The 19,639-nt window shown below is 36.6% G+C and overlaps 1 protein-coding gene and 2 long non-coding RNA genes across 19 annotated transcripts; 1 reads left to right on the forward strand and 2 right to left on the reverse strand.

Moving 5' to 3' along the window:
• The first annotated feature begins 265 nt into the window (after positions 1–265).
• Positions 266–3,736, forward strand: LOC112166659. 10 transcript variants are annotated; one of them, XR_005800153.1, is made up of 9 exons: positions 267–618; positions 1,346–1,468; positions 1,586–1,682; positions 1,825–1,858; positions 2,071–2,177; positions 2,276–2,378; positions 2,671–2,914; positions 2,993–3,086; positions 3,172–3,736. XR_005800153.1 is itself a non-coding variant. In XM_024303533.2 (8 exons), exons 6-8 carry the CDS (start codon positions 2,858–2,860, stop codon positions 3,546–3,548), a joined length of 528 nt encoding a protein of 175 aa, XP_024159301.1. In that variant the 5' UTR covers positions 273–618; positions 1,346–1,468; positions 1,586–1,682; positions 1,825–1,858; positions 2,276–2,378; positions 2,820–2,857; the 3' UTR covers positions 3,549–3,736. The 10 variants fall into 10 exon arrangements, 2 of the variants coding, with proteins under 2 accessions (XP_040362693.1, XP_024159301.1); XR_005800152.1 differs by having other exon boundaries at positions 268–618; positions 2,012–2,177; positions 2,820–2,914; XR_005800151.1 differs by having other exon boundaries at positions 272–618; positions 1,346–1,489; positions 2,012–2,177.
• Positions 3,737–3,868: 132 nt separating this feature from the next.
• LOC112166661 lies at positions 3,869–5,972 on the reverse strand. Of its 4 annotated transcripts, XR_005800160.1 has the most exons (6): positions 5,627–5,972; positions 5,400–5,537; positions 5,166–5,257; positions 4,445–4,948; positions 4,192–4,298; positions 3,869–4,123 (listed from the first exon to the last, which is right to left on the reverse strand). It is a non-coding gene; the product is annotated as an uncharacterized LOC112166661 (long non-coding RNA). The 4 variants fall into 4 exon arrangements; XR_005800162.1 differs by lacking the exon at positions 5,400–5,537 and having other exon boundaries at positions 4,445–4,903; XR_005800161.1 differs by lacking the exon at positions 5,400–5,537 and having other exon boundaries at positions 4,736–4,948.
• Positions 5,973–14,739: 8,767 nt separating this feature from the next.
• LOC112166660 lies at positions 14,740–18,788 on the reverse strand. 5 transcript variants are annotated; one of them, XR_005800156.1, is made up of 5 exons: positions 18,334–18,788; positions 15,908–18,222; positions 15,437–15,777; positions 15,208–15,259; positions 14,740–15,117 (listed from the first exon to the last, which is right to left on the reverse strand). It is a non-coding gene; the product is annotated as an uncharacterized LOC112166660 (long non-coding RNA). The 5 variants fall into 5 exon arrangements; XR_005800158.1 differs by having other exon boundaries at positions 14,740–15,259; positions 15,908–17,392; positions 18,018–18,222; positions 18,334–18,784; XR_002923364.2 differs by having other exon boundaries at positions 14,740–15,259; positions 15,908–16,003; positions 18,018–18,222; positions 18,334–18,719.
• Positions 18,789–19,639: the final 851 nt, after the last annotated feature.

The following is a 19,639-nucleotide window of genomic DNA, read 5'->3' on the forward strand; positions in this document are numbered from 1 at the left end:
AGCAGTGACAGAGTTTGGACAGACTTATTGGGGACATGTGATTTCCTCCCAAAAGGAAAAGGAAAAGCAAAAGCAAAAGCTTCAATGATTAAAGGCATATATTAGAAAGTAAATGGACTATCGAGACTTTGTAATGGCGTAGACTCACCTTCACTCCCTCATTTTGAGTCATTGCCCACTCAAAAGTATATAGATTCTCATCGTACGTGACTCAATGTCTCAAGCTCAACCAAAAGTTAGTAATCAAACAAGGAGTAGGCTGCAATGAACCAACACATTTGTAGACCACCAGATGCCGTCTGCTTTTCTGTTAGACTGACCAAGTCAACTCACATAGGACAAGTTTGATGAAACTGTAAAGTATGAAGTTACCGCAGGGGCTTTTAGGGGAGAAGGGGAGAGGCAGCTGCATCGAGGAGGAGATAAGATTCCAAGAGCCGTCGTCCTTCATCTCTACAAAATGCCAATCTGCAAAGGATATCTCATTTTACCGAGAAGATTGCGACCTGCAAAGAAAGCCCACTGTATTTTGAAAACCGAGTTTCAGATTATCGAAATAGGGCGAAATAAGGCAAATCCTTGTAAGTATTGGCTGCCGGAAGGAAGGAGTAGACTCAGGTTTTGTGACTATCTCTGCTCCGATTTGTTGTTGTTAGTCTTTTTTTTTTTTTTTTGGTTGTTGTTAGTCGTTTAGTATATGGAGGAAATGTGAAATTGAAGGGAATAAGAAATTGCATCTGCCGATTTTGGGATTGAGCATGGAGTGGTTTGATTTCTGATATGGGAATCTGCATTCGATTAATTATGAAAATAGTATAGACATTATGCTTAATGATGAGATTCTGGGTTAGTCTCGATGTTAAGTGTTACATTACAAGTTCCTTGAATTGAGATTCTGGGTTATTTTGATATAACGCCGTGTCGTGTTAGATTCTACAATTTTCATATCGAATATAATAGTTTATGCCATGGATTTGATTAAGTTGTTCAAATTTGGTTGTGTTATTCATGCGTTTGTTTGATTTTGATGAAAGAATTTAGCTTTATGAAAACTTTGGTTATGTTAGTTGGCTTGGTGGTAGAATCAGTTTCATTGCATATGAGTGTGTTTTTGTATGATTCTGGTGGCTGTTTATCTGATGAACACTCTATTCTGGGTTTAATAGTGTTTTTGGTAGTCAGAAAAGTGTGAGTTTTATCTACAACTTATAGTTATCTATGAGCTTTAAAAAAGTTTCAGAAGAAAAGTTATATTTCATACCTGTGTGTTTTGTTTAGTATGTTTCGTTTTAGTATATGTCTGTGTGTTGGTTATGACCAGGCTGTGTATCTATTAAATTTATAGGGCTGCTCCAACTGCGCTGTCGAAGAGACATGCTGATGGTTCATTGCCAATTGAAGATTTCAACATAGTACTTGAAAATCAGAGTGGGAAGAAAGTACAAATGGGATCGGAGACTGATCAGCAGTATGATTTAATCAGGGTTCAGTAATTTCTGTTCTCAAGTTAGATCCTTCTATGAGAAATTAAGGGGATGCAATTCCATTTTGAGTTTGAAGTAAGATTTGAAATGTTGTTTGACAGGGCAATCATGATGAGCCTGATGTTACATACCAATGCAAAGCAACTGATTAAAGCACAAAATTACAAAGATGCAATGGAAGTGCTCAGCATGGAGGAGGTTTGTTACTGGTGCCTTTTTGCAACGATAGTTTCGTTCATATGAAATTTGCAAGTTACTTGGCTTGTCCATGCTTGTTACAGTAGCTTATGTCTCCTAAACTCTGTGGTTTGTATTTTCTTCCTTTTTTTCATTCTTGTAGGAGGCTTTCTCTCTGCGATCCATCGGTTATTAAGGTGAGTGAGTTACTTTATTGTAGACATTGTGTTACTATGAAGTACATGTGGCTGTGTAACTTTGACAGTTAAACTATATCAATCTGCCTTTCACTTTGTTAGATTGGTTTCAATATGAGTGTATAACATTCGCCATGTTTTGTTTGCTTTTAGCTGGTCGATAATCCTTCTATACTGCAAATCGATATGGTTTGGTGTTATTTCATGCTTAGAGACATCAACTGGCTCTCAGTGGCAAGAATTCGCCTTGAGAAAGCCAGAGAAGGTCTTGAACGAGCTCATGGAAAGGACTCTTCTCGTGTTAGACTCCTTCAGGCAGGTCGTTATCCAGAGCGTGCACTGTGACTACTTCTACTACATATCTGAATGTTTGTCTACACTACGCAGGTCTACTTACTTTGTTGATTCTCATTATAGATATTTGATACTGGAGCTGCTGGAAGGGGTGGCGGCGTATCACCGTGGTCAGGTTGATAAGTCAATGAAGGTGTTGACTTCTGTACAAGAGTTGTTCACCCAGGTAATTGGAAAGGAGAAGGGCCATGTCATGCACTGAATGTTTGCCTCTCGTAGATAGGATTATGGAGGTCCAAACTTATAAAATGTACTTCAATTTACAGTCAAGTCTTCTCTTCGTACAAATGCAAAGTGCACAAATTTTGTTTAAAAAAAAAAGATGGATTTCCTTTTTCAAGTTTCCACAGAATTTATCAAGCACATTTTGCTGGTATTCTATGTCTCCCACTTTTCTGAGTGAAACCATTAGTTTCAACAAAATCCAATTAACATGTATTTTTGGTTGTGGATTCCAGCTTCAGGTGCTGGATGAATCTCTTTCTCTTGTGATGATTATGGGCTTCAGAGAACGAGATACAAAAAGGGCACCGAGGATGAGCAATCAAGATGTTTCCATCAGCCCTGTATAGTCGTTAGTCATCCTAAGAGTTTCTTGACTTTGCAGGTTTGAAAAGGAGCTTGCTGCTGAAGCACTATGAGGAAATGACAGTGGAGAAGGCATTCGATTTGACAAATCCACAGACCAATTCTTCCATACAGGTGACTTGAACATTTTTGTTTGAACACTATTTGAAGTTTATTTAGAGAATGAACACTATTAAATTTATTTACTTGCAGCAACATCTTGAATCGAGGAAAAGTAAACTACAGTGCCAAGCAGTAGATGCTTCAGTTGAAGCTTTTGTACGCATGGCCTTTGACAGATCATTAGGTACATAAAACAGATGTTATTATACTTGGTTTATGTTTGTGAGGCCAAATCGTGCTCACTCTGATGTTTACAACTTTGTGTTCAGCAGTCTTAGCTTTGCAGGGTGGAGGGACAATGGACCAAGCAATCTGTCCACTGCTCTCGGGACAGGCACCAAACACCACAGATGCAGCTAACCAATCTGAGGCAATTCCTGCAGTCAATGCTAACAACAATAGTCAATCTGATGTTGCAATTGACATTGCAAATTCTCTTGCGTCAATGCTTGATAATCAAAATGGTCAAGTTGGAGGTCCTTCAACGTCTAGTAATGCATCAGAGCGTGATTCAGAAATGGAAAGCCAACTTGCTGAAGAACTAGCACAAGGAGATGCTTTCACTGACTATGATATTGAAGTTACTAGACAAGGTGAAGTCATAAGTGAGTACTTAGCTCTACTGAATTCAGCGGGAACAAAGTGAATATCACTCTGCCAATAAGAATTGCGACTTTAACAACCATGCATGTACATGTATAATAACAATAGGTCAAGGATCTAGTTATGGTGATGGTGTTCCAGATGATCAATGTCTTTGATCCGGCATTTTCCCGACCGTTCCAAGACTAATATTGGTGCCATGTAGTTTATCTAACCCGCCTTTCACCATTTCTGGAATTATAAAAAAGCATATTTGCTGCTTTTAAGTAAATGCGGTATAAACATGGTATAAACATTCTGATTTACTAGTATCAATTCAGGATGTGATATCCATCTCGAAATATAAGGGCAACAATGTTAGAGGACAGTCAATGACTTGTGAAAGGTGCAAAAGAATACAAGATTACATGAGGTTGCCTATCATTAGCATTCACAAAATTTTCTGAATTTATAAAATGTTATTTCTCAGATTCATCATTGGAATGAGATTCACTGTCTATGACCATAACTATCTGCTTAATTTTAGATTCTTCATCCTCAACTTGGGTTTCCTTGTAATCCTTGGGAAGTACATTACAATTAATGGTCTGCCATACCGGTCTCTCTGACTGGAATAATCTGTTGGTTGAAAGTAGCCATTAGATTCACTAAATAGGGAGACAGAGGGAAAAGAGATAGAGGCTTACGGATGCTTGCAAAGTGTGGGGCATTTAATTGCAACTGCATACTTGCAGGTGGATATCTATGTAATTGAACTAATCATAGCTCTCAGCTCTGAGCATACAAATCTCACCTGCAAAATGCATATAGAGTAAGGAGAAGAGGGATGGGAACAGAAAAATGAAAACTAAATAAAGTTCATAGCTTCATATTTCAGTATCTCGAAGCTGTTTTGTAAGATCACAAGTGGTTCCGTTCGTATATTAATGAGGATGATACCTGTATGAAAAGAGCATGTTGATAATGAGAATGTGTCCATCTATATCAACGATAACAAGAAAATGCGCATATATCAATCAATTCAGTTTTATTTCAATTATTTTGCATAAATCAGTTGTCACTTGTCAAAGACAAAGTTTTTTACAACTAAAGCAATTAGACCATGATCACAATGCGCTATCGGTTAATATTCACAGTCAAAACAATATTCAAAGTGGAAATACTATACAAACTAATTCCAAAGTCAAAAACTAAACATGGGTTTGTAACTTTCTGCAAGAAATTACAAACCTTAACATCAATAGCCACAACCATTTTCAGACATAATAAGCAAATTTGGGCAAAAAGGAATACCGATCAAAACACCAAGAAAGATTAACACTCCAAAGCAACCTTAGAAGCAGTATTGAAGAAACAGGAGGGAGATTTGCTGAAAGTACCAGTTGTCTTATTTAGCACCTGCAGTCACAACAGTGAAGATAGCTTCTTCCTCAAACCAGTCACCTAGAATATAGTCGTAACTCGTAAGAAAACATAGATAGGTCCAGTCTTGCATTCTCAAGCACTTTCCAAATCCGAATTAGGTATTTAAAGATCTTGAATTTACAGCAGAAGGATCCAATTCACAACGAACTGATGCTTGCTTTAGAAGAATGCATCCACAAAAGGCAGCAAAGGAAAAAAAAATATATATATGCCTCAGACTTGGACTGTGACTAACCTCAAAACCTTCTCAGTGTCTGGGCGATTCTTCTTCTTCTTCAGAGTAAGATCAAGGACTCAAAATCGATCAAAGCTTTCACCCCGTAATCACTGCAGGCAGAAGAGAACATTTCAAGACAGTCAATGATATGCAATTCTCAAAATTCCAAACACATACAACCTCTATAATTCTAGACACAAAACTAACAATCAACAACACTTTCGGTCAAACCATAGCACATCAAAATCATACCCCAAGGTCTAGCTGAACCAATAACCACAAACCACATTCCAAGCTAAGCAATTCTCAAAAGGCAAATCAGCATCAACTAGATTTGCTTAAAAATTAAAGCTCGCGTCTTGAAAAGTTGGTGCGTGTTCATCCTCAGATCTAAAAGAAACCCCAAAATCAAACTCAGAAAGAGATCCCAATTTGGGTTTTACCCATTACCTACAAATTGAAATGGAGAGAATGATTACCCATTCGTGCTGAGCGAATTTGCTTTGCTTAGACTGTGGGTGGTTTTGAAGAGGGTGGCGATTGTGCACTGGTTTTGGAAGATGTGGTGGTGCAGCACTGCAGCACAGGCAGTGGGCGGAGAGTATTGGAGTGCGATGAAATGATAACCCAGACCAAATTATAAAAGCGATATGCCATGGCTGATGGAGATCGGCAAGTAAGTGGAGGACTGTGGTGATGGGAAGAGAAAAGAAATGAAACTGATAGCTAAGCTAAAATGGGGGACTTGGAGGGAGGTCCAAAATTAAGAGGGAAGTGAAATTGCACAAGCTGCTGAACGCGGGATGTTGAAATGTTAAATTTGAATGCCTTTTCCAATTCGTTAGAGCAAGTGCACCCGTAGTCAAGAAAAGGCAAAGTCGAAAAGTCAAGAATTTGACCAGTCAAGTTACTATTCACTGCCACTGGACATGGGTTTACACCCGTTGTTTTTCTTGCCCGGTCAACACTGTTCATTATTATATAATTTTAGGGGGTCTCGAAAATCGACTTTTTACACATACATAATTTGGGAAAACTTCCTTCATGAAAGTTATAGAGATCGTTGATACAATCTCGTGCATACGTGGAACGCAATATTCGAAGTTCGTATGAATTTATTATGAATTTTTGAAATCTGAAAATTTTCCATAAATAGCCAAAAAAAAAAAATTCTATTTTGTTTAAAAGGATCTTAAATTTTCAGTTTTTCATTTCCCCCCCTCCAGTTCTCTCTCTCGCAGCTGCACCAGACGAAGGTCCGACCCGACCCGGATTTTTCTCCGTCCTCCGGCCAAGGACCCGGCCCCCCCCGAGGTCGCCTCACCTCATCCGGCCGCTTCGTCGCCTCAGCCCGCCCAGACGCTGCCCCCAGGTGGAGATCGAAGCAACCCCAGGCGGGTATGCTTGCTGTTGCTGCTTCAGTGTCTGCTGCTGCTGCCCCCGAGGTCGCCTGACCTCTTCTCTCTCCTCCTCCTGTCACCCACGTTTGGGTGTGGGTCGAGCTAGCACAAGCCTTGGCTGGGCAAGGAAAATGTCATGGGTATGACTATTTTCTTGGCTGTAGTCAAGAAGGGGTGGGTTTTGCCCGGTTAAAAAACCAACGGTGCAAGTAGGGAAATTGAGAGCAAGGTCACCACATCAGATTTTTCTTGACTATGACTATGACTATGACCTCTGGTGGACTTGCTCTAAGCAAGTAATTTTTTTTTTTTTTTAACACTAGCATCAAGACTTTAAGAGTTATATGCTTGTCAGTTTGTCACTGTATGTGATTTTGATTATACATTGGTTTTGGGTCGGCAATTAACGTAATTAGTTAATTACCAATCACGGATCATTGGATGAAATAATTGTAATATTTTATGTCTACTGTAAAAAATTCAGTTAATTTTGTTTTCATATCGACTTCCATCAATTCGCTCTATGCCTCTATCATAATTTAATAGTACTATAATTATACATTAGATTCCTATAAGGATAACCGAGACTTATTATTAAATTTTGTAACTATTACGTTAACTGATGTCATATTTGCCAACAACCATGCCAATAGTTTCAAACGACATGTGTAATTACTCGGTTGATACATCTAAAATGTCAAAAATGAAATTTATCAATTTGGTTACTAAAAAGTAATATCAATGTGCCTACTTACCTACTAGTATTGTATAACGTGTTCATTACATATAAGAATATGTGGACTCTCAAAAGTGACAACGGGATGAAAACTTAATTTGGAAAAACCGACCGTTGGATGAGTGGATCACATTGTTTTATGGATGTGGTAACAAATTCAGCCAATTTAATCATAGCTTCGACTTCAATCCACTTGGTCAGCTGTAATTAAATTTATAAAACAATACCTATATTCTATATATATTAGGTTTCTCAAAGGGAAACCCTATCAAGACATATGGATACGGAGAAACCGACCACTAGAAGAGATGAGTGCAATATATAGGCCTCATCATATGGCCCTTGGGCTCCAAGCACGCCCGGCCCGGCCCTTCCATTAGGGCGGGCCGGCCCGACCCTTTCTCAAATAGGGTAGGGTAAGGGTCATGCAAATGAAACCCAGCCCTACCCTACTGCCCGGCCCGATTGAGCCCGAAAGGGCCAAGCCTAGCCCGGCCCGGCCCTAAAATTTATATTTTATTTTTATTATTTTTCTATATTACATATTTACATAAAAAGAAATAAGAAATATGTTATTTTAGAGAATGTGTATTAGATTGAACATTTGAACCCAATTAATTTATGTAAATCTAATTTTTATATCATACACTCCAAAGAGAATGGACACTAATTTTTTTTATAAATCTATATTTATAAATCATACACTCCAAAGAGCAACCTCTATCAATTCAAAGAAAATGAGAAAATCAACCGTTGGATGTGATTATTACAATAAATTATGCGTGTGATTAAAAATTTAGTCAATTTCACCATAGTTTCGAACCCGATCGGATTGGTCAACCATATTCACTTGTATGTTTTCTTGGTTGACAGATGGCGTGACAACCGCAAAATGTGCTAATTTTTTTACATCACATTTTTAAATATTTCATCAATGGATGTGCGTAGATATAAGATAAAAATTTCAAATTTAATTACAAATATGTTGGTCTATACCAATTTGCCTCCTAAAGTTGTATGACTTATACATTGCATTTAAATGATTGAGGTTACCCTCCATGAGCAAAATGGGGGACGAAATGGAATTTTTTAAAATAAACCGCTGGATGTTGTTTTCATATGAATATATGTTAGTGGTAGAAATTTCAGCAATTTCCGCCTTCGGTTGGACCTCGATCTACCCGGTCAACTTAATACCCTAAATAGAACATAAAACAAATATGCTCTTAACCGGTCCTTGGCAATTCACTTTTTTCTATCTTTCAGCTCCCACACTCTCATGGGTAGGGGGTCTACTTACGGATGTCAAAATTCCGCAACGTTTGTCCGCGCATGGTGCCGCTCCCCTTAGGGAAGTTTGCTTGTGCAAAGCGTTGACCGCTACGTTGGACGCCTTATTCACAGCAGATCGGCCTAATTTCTTTACACAATACCTATCAATGTTGTATAAACATATGAGAATTTTCAGATTGGTCGATTTTCATTTCAAAATTTTTGGATCGCACATAATCCTTATATGCCTTGTAATATAGTATAACAAGTTTATTAGGCTTGTTACCCTCCATGAGCAAAATGGGGGACGAAATGGAATTTTTTAAAATGAACCGCTGGATGTTGTTTTCATATGAATATATTTTAGTGGTAGAAATTTCAGCAATTTCCGCCTTCGGTTGGACCTCGATCTACCTGGTCAACTCAATACCCTAAATAGAACATAAAACAAATATGCTCTTAACTGGTCCTTGGCAATTCACTTTTTTCGATCTTTCAGCTCCCACACTCTCATAGGTATGGGGTCTACTTACGGATGTCAAAATTCCGCAACGTTTGTCCACGCATGGTGCCGCTCCCCTTAGGGAAGTTTGCTTGTGCAAAGCGTTAACCGCTACGTTGGACGCCTTATTCACGGCAGATCGGCCTAATTTCTTTACACAATACCTATCAATGTTGTATAAACATATGAGAATTTTCAGATTAGTCGATTTTCATTTCAAAATTTTTGGATCGCACATAATCCTTATATGCCTTGTAATGTAGTATAACTAGTTTATTAGGCTTGTTACCCTCCATGAGCAAAATGGGGGACGAAATGGAATTTTTTAAAATGAACCGCTGGATGTTGTTTTCATATGAATATATGTTAGTGGTAGAAATTTCAGCAATTTCCGCCTTCGGTTGGACCTCGATCTACCTGGTCAATTCAATACCCTAAATAGAACATAAAACAAATATGCTCTTAACTGGTCCTTGGCAATTCACTTTTTTCGATCTTTCAGCTCCCACACTCTCATGGGTATGGGGTCTACTTACGGATGTCAAAATTCCGCAACGTTTGTCCGCGCATGGTGCCGCTCCCCTTAGGGAAGTTTGCTTGTGCAAAGCGTTGACCGCTACGTTGGACGCCTTATTCACGGCAGGTCGGCCTAATTTCTTTACACAATACCTATCAATGTTGTATAAACATATGAGAATTTTCAGATTAGTCGATTTTCATTTCAAAATTTTTGGATCGCACATAATCCTTATATGCCTTGTAATGTAGTATAACTAGTTTATTAGGCTTGCTACCCTCCATGAGCATTGTCAGATTGATCAATTTCCATTTCGAAATTTTTGGCACACTCGAATAAGCCATAATTTTTTTTTATTTTTTCTATTTTTTAATTACATTTCTCTTTTTTCTATAATATGCAATTTATCTCTTTCTTTGTAATTGATTTCATAAGTTTTGTTTTCTTTAATTTCTATTTTCTTTCTTACACAACAATTAATACTGGGAGATTTATATAGATAGTTAATTGAATATAACCACCTTAAGTAATATTAATAAATGTTATAAGTTACAAGTATTATATGAATATAAAATATGTTCAATAAAAAACAATGAGTCTTTTATCACCAATATATACCATTAAGCCATATTTTGAGAAGAAAAAAAATAATGTTTTTTTTTTGTTAAACAAATAAGGCCCTTTTTGGCCCATTTCGGCCCTATTTGGCCCTATTTGAGGGCCGGCCCGACCCGGCCCTTTCGGCCCTAACGGATCGGGCTTTTCGGGCGGGTAAAGGTTAACATATTTAAGCCCCGGCCCGACCCTACCCGGCCCTAAATTTTGTTGACTTTGACTAGGCCAGGCCCGGCCCGGCCCGACCCTAAGCCCTAAAATTTAGGGTAGGGCCGGCCCTAGCCCGGCCCATGATGACCCCTAGCAATATACTATGCTTTCTGTAGGAAAATCAGCCAATTTCATCAATGTTTTGACTTCGATCCATTTCGTCAAACCAAAGTTAGTTTTATGACTATTAGGTTGACAGATGTCGTATCACCAACAACCATGCCAATAATTTCACATGACGTGTGTAACTACTCAGTGTATACATCTATAAGGTCGAAAAAGAAATTTATCAATTTTGATTTGGTTTTTAGAAAGTAAAATCAATGTGCCTATTAGTGTTGTATAACTTGTTCATTATAATATGTGGACTTTCAAAAGCGACAACACGATGAAAGGTTAATTTGGAAGAAAAAAAAATCAAACATCTAATATAATTACCGAGATTACATAATAAATCTCGAACCTTTTAAGCAATCTAATATATAAATATTTTTTAGTTATATCAAAAAGTATACATTCCATGAGCAACAAGGTGGAGGAAATAGAATTTATCAAAATCGACCGTTGGATGTTATCATGATAAGAAGATATGGTTATGGTCAAAATTTTAGCTATTTTCGTCATCCTTTAAGTCTCGATCTACTGGGTCAACTCTAAATCCTAAATACCACATAAAACTAATATGCTCATAATTGGTCATTTGCAATTTATTTTTTCGATCTGTTAGCTCTCACACTGTCGTGGGTATGGGATATATAAACTAGTGTAAAAATTTCTAGAAATTTATCTCGTCCTGGTATAGCTCTCTTTAGGGAAGTATAAGTATATAAAGAGTTGACATATTTGTTTGATGTCGAATTGACGGCGGATCGGGTTAGTTCTTTTACATAGTACCTATTAATACAATATAAATAGACGCGTAATCTCAAATTTACCAATTTCTAGTTACGAATTTTTAGATTGCACAAAATCCTTATATGCCTAGTAATGTGGTCTTAACTTGTTTTTTAGGTGTGTTACAAAATGATGCCTTCCAAGAGCAACATGGTGGAGGAAATATAATTTATCAAAATTGGCCGTTGGATGTTATCATGATAAGAAGATATGGATATGGTGAAAATTTCAGCTATTTTCATTGTCGTTTGGATCTCGATCTATTGGGTCAACTCTAAACCTTAAATACCACATAAAACTAATATGCTCATAACCAGTCCTTCGCAATTTATTTTTTGATCTGTCAGCTCTGACACTCTCATGGGTATGGGCTATATAAACTAATGTAAACATTTCTGAAAGTTTACCTCCTCCTGATATAGCTGCCCTTAGGGAAGTATAAGTGTAAAAAGAGTTTACCGTTTTGTTTGATGTCGAAATGACGGCAGATCGGGTTAAATTTTTTACACAGTACCTATTAATACACTATAAATAGACGGGTAATCTCAAATTTACCAATTTTCAGTTACAAATTTTTAGATTGCACAAAGTTCTTATATGCCTAGTAATGAGGTCTAACTTGTTTCTTAGGTGTATTACAAAATTATACCTTTCAAGAGCAACATAGTGGAGGAAATATAATTTATCAAAATTGGCCGTTGGATGTTATCATGATAAGAAGATATGGATATGGTGAAAATTTCAGCTATTTTCATTGTCGTTTGGATCTCGATCTATTGGGTCAACTCTAAACCTTAAATACCACATAAAACTAATATGCTCATAACCAGTCCTTCGCAATTTATTTTTTTGATCTGTCAGCTCTGACACTCTCATGGGTATGGGCTATATAAACTAATGTAAACATTTCTGAAAGTTTACCTCCTCCTGATATAGCTGCCCTTAGGGAAGTATAAGTGTAAAAAGAGTTTACCGTTTTGTTTGATGTCGAAATGACGGCAGATCGGGTTAAATTTTTACACAGTACCTATTAATACACTATAAATAGACGGGTAATCTCAAATTTACCAATTTTCAGTTACAAATTTTTAGATTGCACAAAGTTCTTATATGCCTAGTAATGGGGTCTAACTTGTTTCTTAGGTGTATTACAAAATTATACCTTTCAAGAGCAACATAGTGGAGGAAATATAATTTATCAAAATTGGCCGTTGGATGTTATCATGATAAGAAGATATGGATATGGTGAAAATTTCAGCTATTTTCATTGTCGTTTGGGTCTCGATCTATTGGGTCAACTCTAAACCTTAAATACCACATAAAACTAATATGCTCATAACCGGTCCTTCACAATTTATTTTTTCGATATGTCAGCTCTCACACTATCGTGGGTATGGGATATAAACTAATGTAAAAATTTCTAGAAGTTTATCTCATCCTGGTATAGCCCTCCTTAGGAAAGTATAAGTGTATAAAGAGTTGACCTCTTTGTTTGATGTTGAATTGACGGCGGATCGGGTTAATTTTTTTACACAGTACCCATTAATACATTATAAATAGATAGGTAATTTCAAATTTACCAATTTCTAGTTATGAATTTTTAGATTGCACAAAATCCTTATATGCCTAGTAATGTGGTCCAACTTGTTTCTTAGATGTATTACAAAATTATACCTTCCAAGAGCAACATGGTGGAGAAAATATAATTTATCAAAATTGGCCATTGGATGTTATCATGATAAGAAGATATGGTTATGGTCAAAATTTCAGCTATTTTCGTCGTCATTGGCGTCTCGATCTACTGGGTCAATTCTGAACCCCAAATACCACATAAAACTAATATGCTTATAGCCGGTCCTTCGCAATTTATTTTTTTGATCTGTCAGCTCTCACACTCTCGTGGATATGGGCTATATAAACTAATGTAAAAACTTCTGCAAGTTTATCTCCTCCTCGTATAGCTTTCCTTAGGGAAATATAAGTATATAAAGAGTTGACCGCTTTGTTTGATGTACCTATTAATACGCTGTAAATAGATGGGTAATCTCAAATTTATCGATTTTTAGTTACGGATTTTTGGATCTCCCAAAATTCTCATATGACTAGTAATGGGGTCTAACTTGTTTATTAGGTGTATCACAAAATTATACCTTCCAACAGCAACATGGTGGAGGAAATATAATTTACCAAAATTGACCGTTGGATGTTATCATGATAAGAAGATATGGTTATGGTCAAAATTTCAATTGTTTTCATCATCGTTTGAGTCTTGATCTACTGGGTCAACTCTAAATCCTAAATACCACATAAAACTAATACGCTCATAACCTGTCCTTCGCAATTTATTTTTTTGATATGTCAGCTTTCTCACTCTCGTGGGTATGGGCTATATAAACTAATATAAAAATTTCTAGAAGTTTATTTCCTCCTGATATAGCTCCCCTTAGGGAAGTACAAGTATATAGAGAGTTGACCACTTTGTCAAATGTCGAAATGACGGCGGATCTGGTTAATTTTTTTACATTCTCTATGCTATAAATAGATGGGTAATTTCAAATTTACCGATTTCCAGTTACGAATTTTTAGATTGCACAAAATCCTTATATGCCTAATAATGTGGTATTACTTGTTTATTAGGTGTATTGACAAATTATACATTCCAAGGGCAACTTGGTGGAGGAGCATAATTTATCAAAATTGGCCGTTGGATGTTATTATGATAAGAAGATATGATTATGGTCAAAATTTCAGCTATTTTTGTCGTTTTTGGGTCTTAATCTATTAGGTCAACTTTAAACTCTAAATACCATATAAAACTAATATGCTCATAACCTATCCTTCGCAATTTATTTTTTCGATATGTCAGCTCTCACACTCTTGTGGATATGGGCTATATAAACTAATTTAAAATTTTCTAGAAGTTTATCTCCTCTTGGTATAGCTCTCCTTAGGGAAGTATAAGTATATAAAGAGTTGACCACTTTGTCTGATGTCAAAATGACCGCGGATCGGGTTTGTTACAAAGTACCTATAAATACGCTATAAATAGATGGGTAATCTCAAAGTTACCGATTTCCAGTTACGAATTTTTAGATCGCACAAAATCCTTATGTACCTAGTAATGTGGTAACTTGTTTTTGTTTTTGAGGTGTATTACAAAATTATATCTTCCAAGAGCTTGGGTTATCTTTCCTTTTATGGTCTGTGAACTCATCTGTCCATTGATGTTTATGTGCACCAAGTTCTTTTTATTTTTTGTAATAAACTAATAATATAGATGAAATGTTTAATTGTGATTTAGTTATTAGTTGAAGCATTCATGTTTTGGAATTGATACAATAATTTCTTCTTGCTTTTGTTGCTCTTGTTGAAAATTGCCCTCGATCTACATCAGAACTTCAGAAGGGGAAAATGTAGTATCATGAAGATTGGAATTAATAGCCATGTTGGGATGCATCTGATGTATGATAAACTACTCCAATCCAAAAGCAAATTTTGAGAAAGCAAATTCCGACCAAATTACATCATGACAATTTTGTAATGTTTTACTGCTCGAAATAAAAGCCTTTTATAGGAATGTAAAGAATTTCCCAATAAATCATTCTAAGTCACCACTTGAGCTATGAACCAATTTTGTGCTTCTAAGCATCACATTGTCGAACTTGAGAGTGTTGAAAACAATTCTCTTCTTTTGTCAGATTCCACAGAAACATCCCCTAAAAGAAACCTTTGGAAAGGATGACAATCACTGATAGATCTTCATGAGTCTAAATGTAAAAATATAGCACCCATACACCATTATAATTTCTCATCCAAGGGATGGCCTGCCAACAAAACATTTCCCTAGTCACAACGACAAAGCTTGGTAAAAAAAGAACGTAAAACATGAGGTAGAGATTGGAATTAGGAAGTACGGCTGCATAGGTCCTATAATCTTGGCAAGAATGACAGATTCAATATGGGACTCTGCAAAAGTCAAAACCTGGTTTAAGCATCTATTCCATCTAGGAAGTACTAACTAAATATGCTAAAATTCAGTTCATAAAAGGGAACGCATGGCAGCAGATTTCACACGTTTGTTTTCTTTCTTATATAAGTGAAAATCTGGAAGTAGCTATCAAAAGTAAGTTAAAGATATATCACCTTCTCATACATCTTTATGGCTGGTGTGTTTGATGCTCTCAAAAAGATCAACAAGGGGTTTAACTCCAAGCCAAGCTGGAAGACAAATCTGGTTTGAGTCCATGCAAACACCCATGGAATTGCCCGAAGATGTCCAATTCCAGCAGAGCTCTTTCTTCTTGAGGGGCGGCTTCCTATGTTGAGGAAGCCAAGCTCAGCCTGGGGTAGCAACTTCTTCTATAATAAAATAAAAGCACATCTGGCGCAAGTCGAGCTTTCATTAATACCATCCCAAACGTAGCAACTCTTCGGATCAAATCAGCAAGCCGACCATCAGCTAGGATCCCAGATCCACATGATTGCTGCGAAAAAATGATGGTTGTCAACTTGTCATTCAACATTACATAAGAAGTCTATATGCATGCAGATATGGCACATTTGTGTCTGCACAGAGAGAGAGAGAGAGAGAGAGAGAGAGAGAGAGAGAGAGACTATAAGTTCATCTGATGTGTCATAATACTCCGATAGATTAAAATCGCAAGGAAGATCCTCTAGAAGAAGCTCCAATTGTCTTCGTGTCTTCATAAGCTGTACCCACAGAACATACACATGTCACAACCCCAAACTTGGGGTATGAGTTAAGGGGTTCTCAAGTAAGAGCAAATGTGAATAAGACCAAGATCGATACAATCTTAGCCTAAAAGTATGAAGTACGTCGGGATGGACTTTGATTTGAAGAAAGAAATGTAAGTAACATTAAACCAAATGAAACTATATGTTAATCAAGCAACAAATACATTATCTGAACTTGAAAACTGTAGATGAAGAACTGAAAGCTGATGCAATAGAGTTATAATGAAAGGGAGACATAAGTGGGCTGGAGAGTTAAGGCATGAACAACTTAACTTTGAAGATTTACTAAAACTTCATTTCTGCAGCAATGAACTTGAAACTTTCCAGACTAAAAGTAACCATGGTAAAGAAAGACATCCTAAATTTGCAAGCAAATCGGAGTTCGAGAAGGAAGGATGCAGATAGACTGAACTGCCAGGTTTTAGAAAAATATTGCAGCAGCAAAGGCCACCAAAAAATTCATTGTAAGTCCAAATGACAAGAAATCAGTTTTGAAACGAGCATTGGGAAATATGGTTCAATATACATAAAAACCAGAGGTTAAATAATTCAAGTGGAAGTTCAAATCTCAACAGAAAATCAAAGGAGACATTTAGAGTGCTGGAACTTTTCCAAATGCAGACCAAATTTGGAAAAATCACTGAAAATTCACTACACATCGAAATAAGACGAAACTTTCCAGATCCTTTGTTAACCAACAGAAAAGAAATATGTCAAAATTTCAGAATATTTGGAGGCCAATAAGTTGAGAAACAGAAATACCGAAGAGGGTTATGCTGCAGGGCAGTTTTTGCAAAATTCCAGCTGACTGACTTTTCTTTTGGAAGGAGCTACGGGTTCAAATTTATTTTGTTTTGGACGAAACTTGTTTGGAGAAAGTGTTGGAATGTCCAATTTTAAAGAAAACACAGCTCAGCTGAAATCAATATTGAAGGATGAATCAAAATAATAACCAAAAATTATGCTGAGATATAACTAGAGATTTCAAAAGCCAAATGGTGTCTTTATGCAACACTTTCACTATCTGAACAGATGATACACAATCATATAAATTAACTCAATCAAACTGAAATCATGAATCTAGCAACTGACCCTCAACAAAGTTAAATTCATTACCCAAGCACAAAAGCTGCAATGGTCACTAGACTATATAACACACTTAGACACTACCTAATTAAATCTACTACTTGAGCTCTGATACCAATTTTCTTGGATGGAAAAGTGATGATACAAATCTGATGTAAGCAATGAACAGGGAGGAGTCTCCAAGAACCATCTCAATTTAAAGAGGACAACCGGACAAGCATTCTCACTAATTAAGTTTGGTGTCATTTGGAAACATATCTGAGGAGCAAAGAAAATAAAAGTGAATAACCATCAGGGATGCTTCACAGAACTCTAAAACTTTAAAGTCAAGTCTTTACTGGACTATACTCTTTGTCAAACTTATTAGTTCCAATGCAGTAGACATGATTACCCAGAACTCTTTGTCAGCTTATAGTAATAAAAGTATGTATCGGAATTTGAAAACCCAAAACCAATACTTCGATGAGAATATCAAGTAATCTCAATCAATGTGTAAAGCACAAGATCATAGTTACGAAAGAGTTCAAACGGTTCATTTTCAAAATCCCCTAGGCTGAACTGTTGCTGCCTTAAGGTTACACTTCAATTGTGTCAAATTTGGTCTTTTTCTAAATTTCTCTTACTTGAGAACCCCTTAAGTCACACCCCCGGGTTTGGGGTGTGACAACACATGCATAAGTAACATAACAAAAACAAATGACTGTATAATCATTCCCTTTCAATCAATCTTCTAAACAAGCAAACATTGTCAGAATAAACAAGCTGTTCCAGAAAAAGGGTGGTACCACCCCAAACCAGCATCACAAAAATATAAACCAATCAAGCTTAGCTATGTATCCGCTAACAACAACTTGCTTGACATATTCAAAGCAAATAAACATACCTTGTCTTTTTATATTACCAAGAACAATTCTATAAGGAGTAATTGCAGATCTCTGAGTGGGCTTTGGCTCCAAAAGCTTATGGAAACTGGAACTTCCAACCTGGGACTCAGCAAACATTTTCCTTTTGGCAACGAGACTAGCATTACGAAGAGAGTTCTGGGATGGAGACTTTGCTATTGGAGATTTTGGAGATTCCGGACCATCCTAGCAAATGAGATAGTATAAAGATGACAACATATTGAGTTACTGCTACAAATTCCAGATTCAATACAATCATCCAAAAAGGAAAGGAATTTAGAGAATATGGGAACGAACCTGTATAGACGAAATTGTGCTCTGGTGGTGAGGTGAGGTGAGGTTTTCGGGGTCCGAGTGTCCATTGCCGCCTACAAATTGCCGTCATCGACTTACCAACACAGCTGCCAAACCATCCAAAATCAAACTGAATGACAATAATCAAAACCATCCGGATAACAAGAATGAGAGACCCAGAGTCGGAGGTAATTAGGCTGATTGGTGCCGGGATTGGTTTGCTCTCTCTCTCTCTCTCTGCTTTTAATCAGCTTCCGTTAAGGGGAAGAGATAACTCGAATGACAGATTAGCGAGGCAAATGACTTCAATACGAACCTGGGTTCGGAGATATTTCCGCAGGGAAAATACTAGAAACCCCTCCTCATTTTACCATCACGGCACAAAACTTACAATTAACAGAGACTTACCAGTCAACAAAAAATCAGCACTCTTTGTGGATCATAATTGGCCACGTCAGTGGGGCCCCTTTGGTCTACAAAACGTTTGGTTCATTGCAGACTCTTCCTATTTATATAACAAAGGCTGAGATGGTGCTTTTCTGGGGCTCAGCCAACTTTGATCTCAATCTCTTAAAAGAATGACTGAGGCTGACTTTATCTTTTCCTTCCTGGGTGGGTAATGACTCTGAGAAGGAATGAATGACCATGAGTTTATGCCTTTCAAAAGTACCCTAGTACTCTTTTTTTCAAAAGTACTTTCCCTAGTACTCGTTAATTTTATGCTTGGCTTTTTGCTTTCCTAAGAAATAGAAGATCTCATATAAATTAAGAAACCTAGAAACTTACCGGACATCTAATACGGTAATACCCTATACAAAAGATAGATATGTTTAGACAAGACCAATTACCTAACGTTATTGATAATGTAAGTCAATACTTTCATTTTAAATTGCTCAAATTTTACTATTTGACCAAGTTTTGTATTGCAACAGACATTTAATCAATAAATTTTTTGAGTAAAAGTGCATTTTATGTTGAACCAGAGTTTTTCTTATATATCATGATATTGACCTTTAACATTTTTGTTTTGATTTGGCTCATGTTGTAATATGTGAGATTGTGAGTATGGAAATTTTATATTTAAAAATATCTAAAACTAAAATTTACTGTTGGAAAATAGATGAAATTTCTCATCCAGATCCAGACTAATAAATGAACTAATGGATTTTTCTTTTTCATGTTTAGATGAGAAAAAATTATTTCTTCTTAACCGTATTTGTTGTTACTTTACTCAAATCGTTTTGGTATTATAACCTCGTATTGGTTGGTGCAAACTTAATGCATGCAGAACTTGTGTAACAAGGATTAC

This window comes from Rosa chinensis, chromosome 5, assembly GCF_002994745.2.
Source record: "Rosa chinensis cultivar Old Blush chromosome 5, RchiOBHm-V2, whole genome shotgun sequence".
In the NCBI taxonomy this organism is placed as follows: domain Eukaryota; kingdom Viridiplantae; phylum Streptophyta; class Magnoliopsida; order Rosales; family Rosaceae; genus Rosa; species Rosa chinensis.